Source organism: Zingiber officinale, chromosome 1A (genome assembly GCF_018446385.1).
Source record: "Zingiber officinale cultivar Zhangliang chromosome 1A, Zo_v1.1, whole genome shotgun sequence".
Classification (NCBI taxonomy): domain Eukaryota; kingdom Viridiplantae; phylum Streptophyta; class Magnoliopsida; order Zingiberales; family Zingiberaceae; genus Zingiber; species Zingiber officinale.
Genome location: NC_055987.1, coordinates 188,856,551 through 188,869,368, shown reverse-complemented (window position 1 = coordinate 188,869,368; position 12,818 = coordinate 188,856,551). Strand labels below are relative to the sequence as shown.

General features: G+C 39.9%; 1 protein-coding gene across 2 annotated transcripts; it reads right to left on the bottom strand.

Annotated features, from left to right (window-relative positions):
- Nucleotides 1-210: 210 nt before the first annotated feature.
- On the bottom strand, nt 211-2,551 carry LOC122038778 (probable glycerol-3-phosphate acyltransferase 3). Of its 2 annotated transcripts, none has more exons than XM_042598717.1 (3): nt 2,138-2,551; nt 1,691-2,038; nt 211-1,265 (listed from the first exon to the last, which is right to left on the bottom strand). In XM_042598717.1, the coding sequence occupies exons 1-3, from the start codon at nt 2,459-2,461 to the stop codon at nt 363-365; spliced, it is 1,575 nt and encodes a 524-aa protein (XP_042454651.1). In that variant the 5' UTR covers nt 2,462-2,551; the 3' UTR covers nt 211-362. The 2 variants fall into 2 exon arrangements, with proteins under 2 accessions (XP_042454651.1, XP_042454652.1); XM_042598718.1 differs by having other exon boundaries at nt 211-1,256; nt 2,138-2,549.
- Nucleotides 2,552-12,818: the final 10,267 nt, after the last annotated feature.

Here is a 12,818-nt window from a genome sequence, read left to right as displayed (position 1 = left end):
AACGCTCGGCCGACTAACTCCCCTTTTGAGCGTCGGCAACCTGACCTGCGGTTCGGTTCGGCTATTATCTCGGCTACTAGGTCAAGTCTTGTCTCCTATCGACGGGAACCATTAGCGGGCCCCTTGGACTTTGACTTCTCGGCTCATGTGTCATTGATCACTATCGATATGGCCCCCTTATCCTTATCTCCGGATCAAATAGAATCTACTAATTACACTTTTTATAATGCTCTTGTTTACCTTTCTGCGTTTCATATACACTCACATTATACTTTTTTTTTTTTTTTATCTATCGGTATCATCCAACAGATTTATTTGAGCAATCAACAAATTTATTATCTTCCATAATATCATCCGGCGGCTCACGATCGCTGCAGCTTCTTTTTCTGATGCCGCACCGCGACCCCATCGTTCCCCGCGAGCATCATGTACTTGTCCTTCCTGGTGAGGGCGGTGCACCGGAATCCCAGCGCCGCCCCGATCTGGCCCTGCACGAGGTTGGCCACCTCGCAGCTGCTCCTTCCCTCCCTCACCATCGCCCCCGTCGCCACCGCCGGCAGGAACTCCACCTCGTACTGCGGCCACGGGTTGGCCAGGAAGTAGAACGGGTCGAGGCACTTGAACCCACTGGCTGTGGTGCCGTAGAACATGGTGACCCAGGCCTCGAGCGCGACGGGGACCACCTCCTCCGCCAGCTCTGCGAAGAGAGGGCTGAAGCGGAGTAGGTAGGGCTCGCGGCAGGTGGTCCCCTCGGGGCACACCACCAGATCGTCGCCCCGCCCGAGAATCCGCCCCATCCGCCGGCGGTCCTCCTCCTTGTCTCGCGCCAGCCGCGCCGTCTTGATTGGCGACAGCGCCTCCGACACCGGGCTGACGCTGTAGGTGACGGCGACGACGGCGCGGTTGAGGGCGCCGGAGACGTAGATGGGGTCGAGGAGCGTGCGGTGGTTGCAGACGTAGAGGCGGCCTCCCCCGGAGGACCCTGCGGAGGGAAGCCGGACGAGGCGGTTGATCATGCCGGTGGCGGCGCCGAGGGGGACGGAGATGCAGTATGGAAGGCAGAGGAAGATGAGGAAGCGGAGGAGGAGGAGCGGGAGGGCGAAGGGGAGCCAGAGGAACATCGCAAGCGTCGCAGAGGGGGTGGGGAGGAAGGCCATGCGGCCATCGTGGAAGACGAGAGGGTTGGGGAACGCCCCGGCGGCGACTCTTGGCGGCGGCACGGGACGCCACTTCCTCTTCTCTGCTCCTCTCACCAGCTGCAGTTCCTGCAATAACAATCCAACACACGCGCATTAAGATGATTACCATTTCGGTTATCAACTAAGCATCATTAGTCCAGGTTTCGCTCAACTAACAAAAATTAACAGTCGACTAATTCACTTAATTAATTTAACTTCACGCAAACTCTGACGTCGCGGTTGCTGAAAAGCCCTACCAAACTAATTAACACAAAATATTTATTTAATTAATGCTGTAATATTTCACTCGTTCAAATTATTTAATCACTCTCGAGGTGCATGCATGTCTCTCTCAAGCACCACTAAATCCAAACAATCTCAAAGCAGTTCCGTGATCGATCAACTACTCATTACCATGCACATATATATCTATTTGTTCTATCGATCAAAAATCTTTTTTTTTTTGTTTGAGATGTTAAAATTATGAATTCATGCATGCATGTAATTTTTACCTTGCATTGAGAAAGAAGATGGTGAGGAGCTGCCATGATCATCTTCTCCGACAGCGAGACTCCGTCGTGGTAGCCAGCTCCTTCCTCCTCCTCCATGAAGCCGGTATAATACCCGGCAAATACCTTGAGTTCCCTGGCCACCACCGTCTCCACCTCCAGATACTCCTTGAGGAAGCCTTCTATCATTACTCTCGGCATCTGGCTGACGCACATGACTTTGAGCTTCGCCTCGTCGAGCACCTCCGACCACTCCGATCGCATCTCTTCCAGGAAAAACTTGGGCAGAACCGCTCGCCCTGCCCGAAATTTCTCCTCCTTGATCCCCACGAAGGAGACCAGCGCCATGACCTGCATGCGCCGATCGAGCGGGAGATCGCTAGCTGTTATTCGTTTCACGTATGACAAGAGCGCGATATTGAATTAAGGACTCGATCGATCGGCCTTAACCTGAATGGCGGCTTCTCGCGTGAGGCAGCAGAGGAGAGGATAGAGGAGCAGGAGGAGCAGGCCTCTGGGGATGGAGCCGGCTTCGAGGGCGACGAGCATGAAGTAGCAGAAGGTGGAGGAGGACCGAAGGAGGCCGCCCTCGACGCCCACCACCACCAAAGATTTGCCACCGATCGAGTCGGAGAGCCGAGGCTTGAGTTGTTGTTGTTGTTGTCGGTGGTGGTCTTTAGTGGACGACCGATGAAGCGATAGCAATGGCCAGTTGGAGCGAAGGGAGCGGTAGAAGGAGAGGAAGAACTTGGAGAGGAAGGTTTTGGAAGCCATATCGACAACAATTCTAGCTTCTCTCTGCTGCTGTACTCTCCATTTTATGTTGTTGGAACAAGGAAGAATTGAAGAGAAAATGTGCAAGCAAATTCAAATTGAAGTAGATGTTTTAGTCAAACTTGTTGAAGAAAGAAAGAAAGACGGAAGGAAAGAAAGAAAGAATTAGTTGAGACGGACAGCTTACCGTAAGCTAATGAATAACTGGGGAACAGGGAGATGCGACGATACGGTTCTAGTAATGACTAGTCTTCCTTACCTATTTCAATAAAACATAATTTTTTCCTGCTAGAGATGCCGCCCGCCCCAAAAATTGGTGAGATGGTAAGCGGATTGATCGTGTTCGGAGAGATGATGAGCTCGGTAATCGGCTATATGGTTGGCTGAGCGAATACTTTGAGCTGGTAAGGATGATGAGAAAAGATTACGAACTGGTAGAAAAAGGGGGGCTTCTTCTTCTCCTCTGTGCACACTAAAGAAAATAGACAAAAAGCCAACGCCAAAACTAAGAAAGGGGTTCCTGACATAGATCCTCCGATCACTGACGGAGCCAGCTCGGGCGATCTACCTGAGCTGTGGACTGCGCCAACACCGTCACCCAGGCTACTCTCTCCTCTCTTGCATGTTCTTTCTTTCTTTCAAGGTAAATTTAAGTTTTTTTTTGTCGACTGCAATCAGCTACTCGGGCTACAACCCAGGTAGCCTAGAACGTGGCTTTGTCCTTGCCTCCGATACTCAAGTCAATAGAGTGATCGAGCTAAGATTGAAAAGATAAACAATAAATGCATGCAGTATGTAAAAAGTATTGCCTCGCCTACCTCACTAGCGAAGAGAACCTCCTTTATATACCACCTCTCGCAATCATGAGGTGACAAAAACTATTGGGTGTCAGATGTTGTCGAGTAGAGGAAGACGTACAGTCTAAGAGATGTGCAGTCATCGTCCAAGGAATCTTCCGTTACCATTAAGTGTACCTTTTTTTTTATAACCGACGCCATTAATGAGACGGTTGAGGAAATATTCTATAGGCTAGAGGAATATTCTCTGATAAATGATTGTTACTAGATTTCTATCAGTTTACTGTGATTCTTTAACAATGTTGTCCCCTGATTATATCTCAGTCGGGCCTTAAGCCGACTGGATGTATATTGTGTAGGGATCGGTGGCCGGCTTGAAGGGGGGTTGGATAAACGATACCCCTAAATCGATTGCTTCCTACACTCATTAGTATGCGCAGCGGAAATACAAACTAACTACAAATATGAAAGGTAAATACTAAAGGAAAGAAAAACAAGCAAACCGTTAACACGTTCGTTTAACGTGGTTCGGAGATTAGGGCTTCTACTCCACGCGCGTGTCCTTGAGGTAGACGATCCCGATCCGTCGGTGGATTAGCCCCCGGCAAACTTCGGCTATCTCAAGTAGCTCCTTGTGGGTGGAGAAACATCACCACAACACTCACAAACACTTGAGAATAAGTAGACTACTAATTAGGGTTTATCACCACTAATTTCGTCAGCTCTAACCAAGCTCCCAAGTTTTAGTTATATAGTCCGCGGGTTGAAAATCCCGCCTACCAGTCGACTGCCAAAACATGCAGTCGCCTGCCCTCTGTGGAAATTCGACCGTTACATTCCAACGGCTCGATACCAATCGACTGCTCCACACTGACCGAACGAACAGAAGCATTCTGTTCTCTCCCAGTCGACTGCACGATCGACTGCACCAGTCGACTGCTAAAACATGTAGTTGACTGCTACAGTAACGCTACAGTAATGTTGGAGCAATCCCAATGGTCCGCGGGACCATGTGTTTTGGTGTTTGGGCAAAGGGTTTAAGTTAGGTTCACCCTTGTTATTTGATATGTGTATGTGAGTGTGCAGGTATGTAGGATACACATGTGACTCAGGTTGATGGCTTCGGGTCTGGTGAAGGATGGAGCATCCGAGGGACCGTGGACAAGGCAGCGAGGACAAGGGCCGAGGGAAGCGACTTCGAGGCATACGCGAAGGATGACATTGGGGACGAGCCGAGGGCTTGAATGCATCCGAGGACGAGAGCCAAAGGAAGTAAGCTTAAAGGCAAGATGTCAAGGCTGCAAAGAAGCATCAAGTGAGTCATAAGGGTGAGGGTACGAGTGCATGAGAGATTGTACTCGGAGTAAAATCCTAGTTTTAGGGTTTTACTGTAGCAGTACTGCAGAGCTACTGTAGTGCTACTGTAGCAGTACTGTAGTAGTCGACTGGTGCAGTCGACTGGGGCAGTCGACTGGCAGCGAACAGAATGTCTCTGTTCTCTCGGTTAGTGTGAAATCGAGCCGTTGGGATGTAACGGTCGAATTTCCACTGAGGGCAGTCGACTGCATGTTTTAGCAGTCGACTGGTAGGCGGGGTTTTCCAACCCATGGCCTATATAACCAAGCCTTGGGAGCTTGGTTGAGGTTGACGAAATTAGTGGTGGGTAACCTCTAATTAGTAGTCAACTAGTGCCATAGCAATCCAAGTGCTCTTGATTGAGTTGTGGCGAGGTTTCTCCACCGACAAGGAGGATTGTGCTAGCCGGAGTTTCCGGGGATTAATCCACCGACGGATTGAGGGATCGTCCACCTTACGGACACGCCGTGGAGTAGGAGCAAGTTATCTCCGAACCACGTAAACGAACGTGTTAATTGGTTTGCTTGTCTTTCTCATTCTTAGTCTTTAGCTTTCGTATTTGTATTTGTATTGTTTGTATTCCGCCGTGCTAACAAATACGTAGGAAGCGATTATTTGGGGGCGCCGTCTATCCAACCCCCCTTCAAGCCGGCCGACCGATCCCCCAACAAGTAATACTACGGTAAAATCCTAAAACTAGGATTTTACTCCGAGTACAATCTCTCATGCACTCGTACATTCACTCTTATGACTCACTTGACGCTTTTTTGTAGCTTTGACCTCTTGCCTTCAAGCCTACTTCTTTTGGCTCTCGTCCCTCTGATGCATTCAAGCCCGCAGCTCGTCCCCAATGTCATCCTTCGCTTATGCCTCGATGTCGCTTCCCTCGGCCCTTGTCCTCGCTGCCTTATCTACGGTCCCTCGGATGCTCCATCCTTTACCGGACCCGAAGTCATCAACCTGAGTCACATGTGTATCCTGCATACCTGCACACTCACATACACATATCAAATAACAAGGGTGAACCTAACTTAAATCCTTTGCCCAAACACCAAAACACATGGTCCCACGGACCATTGAGATTGCTCCAACAATCTCTCCCTTTTTGATGTTTGGCAATACGTTTAAGTTAGGAAAAACATAATAGCAAATAAACATGCTAAAACAAATGGACTTACGTTGCCAAGACTACACACTTAGACTTACACCGCCGAATGGACTTACGTTGCCAAGACTACACACTTGTACTTACACTGCCGAAATAAAAATGCAAACATGCATTGGAACCTATCCCAAGGCTCCCCCTATACCTATGCTCCCCATTGAGCTAGGAATTTTTCATATAAGGCTTTTTAATAACCTATCACAAGACTCTCCCTACATCTATGCTTCCCAATGAGCTAGGATTTAAGAACCTATCACAAGGCTCCCCCTACGCAAAGACACTAAGGTTTTCCCAACTAAACCTTTACTTCTCTCCCTTTGCCTAACATCCAAAAAGCTTTCAACAATATCCCAATTGTCGAAAACTTATCATCAAATTGATCCTAAACTCGTGTATTTATTCCCCATGGATCTCATACACATATACGATCTGATCCGGTCAAAATCCAGTGCTGAAAACACTTTCAAAAATTAGTCTTTTCTAACCAACTTCAAAAATACACCAGAAATTTCACAGATCTCTAAAAATTCTAAAATTTTATGAAGAGGTCTATTATATCAATGTCTACTTGGGAAAAATATATACAAATATATATTTATCACAAATCCCAAGATTGACACAAAATACAAAACTAGCTAAAAAGTTCAATTGAACCTTGACCTAAAGTCCTAGTTTTGGCTCCCTCTTGATGTATTTGCCCATACTAACCCACAATGCATCCCTAGCATTGGTTTATATGACATCTATACATCCAAAATCAATTATCATGCTATATGACCCCAATGTCATATTTCTAAGCATGAAACATAAACCAATTGTGCTAAACCCCTAGGTTTGAGACTCAAGTCCGTCTCCAAACCACTTGACACATTCCATGGCTCGTCTAGACTCCCAAGTAAAGTTCACCTGAGATCCATTGGCCATGGGTCCCAACTTGACTCTTTGAGCTCCCCCTAGAGCTCTTAACCTTAGCCACCTCCCCAGGTGATTCATCTACAATTGCTAGGCCACATCGGTGCACCTCCCGTGATACTTGGCCTACAACCTAACATTCTTAACCTTGGACACATTGTCCTTGGTTAACTTCTTCTTACCTTTAAATGACTTTCCCTTACCATTTATTGATTTCTTCTTGTTATATTCATATGCGACTCTAGCATATGACTTTCCCTTAGCATTGGAGATACTAGATCGGTATTCTAAACCCGATCTATCATTATTGGGTCTTTGGCTACCCAACACTATACCTAGACCCTTAGATCCAACATTGAATCTTTCTAGGGTTTTCTCCAACTTATCAAGCTTTGCCTTCAAAGCTTGATTTTCCATCTCTAGGTTCCTAACCCTAGAATTTACTTGTCCAAATTGGACATTCCTAGACCTACCCATTTTTCTAGGCATATGTCTCCCCTTCTTGGGATTAATGCCTTGGGTCTCCTTAGGTCTACCATTTCTAGAGTTATCATGAATGAGTTTTCTAGGGTTATGATCTACATTTACCCTACTCCTATTATGATATTTAAATCCAAAATTTTTCATTTCTACATAATGATAATAATTATTTTTCCTAGCATGCATGGAGGAATTTAAATTTGACTTCAAATTTAAATTAGGGTTTACCTTACCCTTTACCTTTGAAGCTCCCCCTTGACATGAGTCTCCATTCTTCCTCCACTTCTTTTCCCACATCTTTAAATGTGCTAGCTTCTTGTTCTCTCCCTTCTTGGGGCATTTGGTGTGGTAGTGACCCTTCTCCCCACACATAAAGCATCTAATGCACATTCTCCTCCTTTGGGCTTCTTCATTCCTACAACCTTTGTTAGTATTTAAATTAACTTGAATGAGTTTAGGAGTTACCTTCTTCTTACCCATTGGACACCTACTCTTGTAGTGTCCCTTCTCATTGCACCCGAAGCAAATTATGTGGTCCTTTGACTTCACTTTGGTAGAGGTGATTGCTAGGTTGACCACTTCCAAGACCTCTTCTTCTTCTTCACTTGTCTTAGAATTTTCTTCAATTGTTGAGGATGTAGATGATGCCTCATCTTCCTTCTCCTCCTCGGATGTTGAGCATGGTTCAACTTCCGGTTGCTCCACTTCCTCTCCTTGAGCAATTGAGACCATCTCCTTGGGCTCTACCTCTTCATGTGTAGGCAAAAGTTCCTCTCCTAGGATTTTCTTCAACTTACTGTTGGTGCGGTTACCACTAACGATTTAACCTAGGTTTTGATGAATGACAAATCAGGTTAAGTTAGTTTGTTGTTGTCTGACACTTTGATCAAGTGTGCAGGAGAAGTCCAGACAGGTCGACGGGCTGACCGGATGTCTGGCATGAAGCCCAACTAGGTCGACGGGCTGACCGGATAGCTGGCACGAAGTCCAAGCGGGTTGACGGGCTGACCGGACGCTTAGGCACGAAGCCCAGCTAGGTCGACGGGCTGACCGGATAGCTGGCACGAAGTCCAGATGGGTCGACAGGCTGACCGGACGTCTTGCAGGTAAGTGAGGTAAGTCACTGGAGGGGAGTGACTACGAGGACGCGTTCCCGGGAAGGGAACATTAGGCGTCGATCCGGCTTATATCCATTTCGGATATCTAAGTCGAGATCGTGACTAGATTCCGGTCTCGGAAAGACGGAATCTAAGTCATACTCTTTTTTGCTAATTCATACTCACTTTGCTTTTGCTAACAATATGTGTTGCAGGGTAAATTTGCCTCCGGACTAACGTTTGTCTTGCAGGACGGATTCTGCAGGAAAACAGGGTCTGGGCGCCCGGAAGGAATCCGGGAGCCTGGAGGTCCGGGAGCCCGGAGGTCCGGGAGCCCGGAGGTCCGGGAGCCCGGAAGGGATCCGGGGCGCCCCGAGCCTTATATAAAAGGAGGGTCAGAGGGGAGCTTCAGTACAACAACGAAAAGAAAGTCTTCCACTGCTTGCTCTACTGCTCTGCGCTCCTGCGCCGCTAACAAAACTCTGACAATACGCTCCTTTCCTTTTTTTATTAAATTCTTATCGGTATTTGCTTTATTTCCATTAGCATTCCTGTACTTTAATTTGTAATAACTTTCGAACTGCTAGTGATTGCCCATCGAAAGCACCCTTGTGTGCGGGCCTTGGAGTAGGAGTCGACACAGGTTCCGAACCAAGTAAAACCAGCTTGTGTTAGCATTGTTCTTTTATTTCCGCTGCGCGTAACTCTTTTCGAACGATTTTGTTTATCGATATTCACCCCCCCTCTATCGAATCTCACGGTCCAACAAGTGATATCAGAGCAGGTACCGCTCTGATTTGGTGCAACCACCAATCAGACAAGGGGGTGTTATTTTAAAAATTAGATATCGTTCGACTTTAAAATATTGATAAAGTTCGACTTTCCGCTACGCCTTTCGTTTTTTCCCTCCAAAACCGTTTTTGAAAAACATATCATCATCTTTTCACCATTGCTTAATATTGATAAAATGTTACATTTTCAAAATCTTGGAATAATATTTTTTTATTAATATTTTATTATTTTTCGAAATTAGTGCAATATTATATTCTTTCTCCAGCACTGCTAATCCAAGACCAAGTCTTGGGATTTTTTTGTTTGTTTCTCTTGTCGGGAAATTATGACTCTTCTAGAAGGACGGAACCCCTGCGAACCACCACCATACGATCATGAAGACTTCAACTACTGGAAGCGATTAATGGAATGCTTCTTAGGAAGCGTAGACATCGATTATATGCTAATTTTGAGGAAACCTTCTCAAAACTCGGAACTGAACAAAAAGGTAAGTAACATTATTTGTAATGTTTTACCTAACAATATTTTATGCAGATTAGAAAAGTACAAGAATGCATATGAGCTGTGGACCCAGTTGATCAAGCTTCACGAGACGCCGATGAAGCTAGAAGATCAAGTTAAAGTCAAATATGGACTCGAGTCAAATCCAACGGAGAAGCCTACTGAATTAGGGGTTGCGCTCAAGGTTAGTAATATTTACCAAAATATCCCTGCTAATAGTAGTTTAAATAATCAACATGATGATAAGTATGAAATTAGTCCAAGTATGGTGCATGATAATCTAGATTTAAATGATTTAAATTCAAAATCACAAAATAATCTAGACTCTGATCAAGTCAATCAAGACTCTGATCAATTTGGCATCAACCTTGACTTGGTCAAACAGAACAATGACCAAATCAATTCAAATAAGTTAATTAATTCAGAAAATTTAAAATTAGGTGAGCATTTAGACATAAATAAGTCAAACATTAAAATAAATTTGAATTTAAATGCTAAAAATGAGAAAATGGATAAAATCAATAAATATCTTGATAAAATATTTAATAATCAAGATAAAATCAGTCTAGAAAATGTTATCCAAAACCAAGATAATTTAATTAATAAAAAATTAAACTTTAAAGATAAAGCTAATCTAATAAATTCAATTAACCATATCAATTTAAAAGGCAAAGAAAATATAAGGATAAAATCAAACACTTTGATAAAATCAAAACGGAATTTAACAAACTTAAAATTAAATGTTAAAGATAACATATTAAACAAAAATAATCTAGAAATTTCAAAATTAACAATTAATAAAAAACTAAAAGATAAACCGTTAAGAAAATATAATTCAAACCGTTTAGTTAATTCAAATTTAAAAATAAATAAAAACTTAAACTTTAAAAATAAGCTATTAAAGAAAGATAATTCAATTAGTCCAATAAAATTGAAATTGAAAGAAAATTCAAATATTAAATACATTCTCTTAAAGAAAGATAATTTGACCAATTTAATTAATTCAAAATTAAAAACTTAAATTTAAATTACAAATTAAATATTAAAACTTAACTAAAACCAACTCTAATTATACAAAAATCTTAAATTAAAGACCAATAATTCAGGGGAGGCTCCAGAATAACTGGCACATCCAAAATTAACTTACCCGACAGGGTAACCCAAACAAACTAACCCGGCAGGGTGATTAGGATTGGTTAAAAAGAGACCAAGTTTAACTTGAATCATGGTATTGGTGAAATTTTTGGATGATAGTACGTTGGGGAAGCTTGGACATCGCATGTCTAGAAAGATATAGCTTCGATCTGGTGCATTTGGCCAAGTGGAACTGATCGAAGCTACCCTTAAATGGATCCTAACTAGTTAGACCAAGGTTTAGTACTAAGCTCCGTGGATAGGACTATTCGGAAAACCTCGAAAGGTTGATTACTTCTAATGACGTCCAAGTGACTCACCAACCTTAGAAGTTTATCCGAAGAATGTCTATTTGTTGAGACCAAAGCTAAACCTGAATCTAACACAAGTTAAACCAAACTCTATAATTAAATCTAATTCATCTCACAAAATTATAGGATTCCCTCACTAAAAACTTAGATCGGGTGAGATGACTAAGGATCAAAATTAAATTTCGAATTAAATTAATTAAATTAAATTTTGAATTAAATTAATTAAATTAAATTTCGAATTAAATTAATTAAATTAAACTTCGAATTAAATAACTAAAATGAACTACGATTAATTTATGTTAAATTTTAAATTAACTTAAAAAAAAATTTAATTAAATTAACTTTAAAAATTATTTTAAATAAAAAAAATTATTTTAAAAATTAAATTAACTTTAAAAAATTATTTTAAAATTAAATTAACTTTAAAAATTTTATTCTAAACTTAAAAATTATTTTAAAATTATTTTCAAAATTCTTTAAAAACTCTTTTAAAAATTATTTTAAAAAATTATTTAAAAATTATTTTAAAACATTTTTAAAATTATTTTTTAAAAAAACACTTTTAAAAATCATTTTAAAAAACTTTAAAAATTCTTTTAAAACCTTTTAAAAATTATTTAAAAAAAAACTCTTTTAAAAACTATTTTAAAAATTCTTTTAAAACATTTTAAAAATTATTTTAAAAGCTCTTTTAAAAATCATTTTAAAAACTTTAAAAATCTTTTAAAAATTAGTTTAAAATCTTTCAAAAATTATTTTAAAAATAAATTCTTTTAAAAAATCATTTTAAAAAACTATTTTAAAAATTATTTTAAAATATCTTTTTAAAAACTCTTTTAAAAATCCTTTTAAACATCCTTTTAAAAACTATTTTAAAAATTATTTTAAAAATCAATTTAAAAAAAATCTTTTAAAATCATTTTTAAATTATTGAAAAATTCTTTTAAAAATTCTTTTAAAAACTCTTTTAAAATTATTGAAAAATTCTTTTAAAAATTCTTTTAAAAACTCTTTTAAAATTAATGAAAAATTATTTAAAAATTACTTTTAAACTCTTTCAAAAATCAGTTAAAAAAATGTCTTTTAAAAATTAAATCTTTTATAATTTTGAAAAATTCTTCTTAATATTATTTTCCACTTTAATTAAATTTTGTTAACTCAAAAAAAAATTTATTCTTATTGATTATTTAAACTTTAAAAAGTATTATTTAGATTTTAAATTTTTTTTACCTTAAACACTATTTTAATCTTAAAATTATTTTTAAACTTAATTTAACCTAACTTAAAACTTGATTTAACTTAAAACTTAAACCTAAATTAATCACTGATATTAATTTGAAACTAAAATCAAAACTGAATTCAACGTATGTTAATTGCCATTAAATAATTTTTTTAAAAAAATCATTTTAAAATCCTTTTAAATACTATTTTAGAAATCCTGATAGAAATCCCTTAAAAATAATAATAATAAGAATTCTTTTAAATTCATTTAAAACTTAGACACCTAACTTAAAAACTTAAATTCCGTTAACTTTAACTTTAACTTTAACTTTAACTTTAACTTTAAACTTAATTATGTAATTAATAATTAGAACTTAACTGTTTAAGTTTAACTTCATTTGAGAACTAAAATTGACTTGAATTAAACCTTACTTAAGTGTGTTTAATAATTTTAACTTCATGCTAACTTCAAACTAAATTAATCCCACTTAAAAGGAAGTAAATAAAAAAAATATAATTATAACTAACACTTTCATTGACCAACTCAATCAATTAATATGAAATTTAAATTATTTTATTAAGCATTAACTT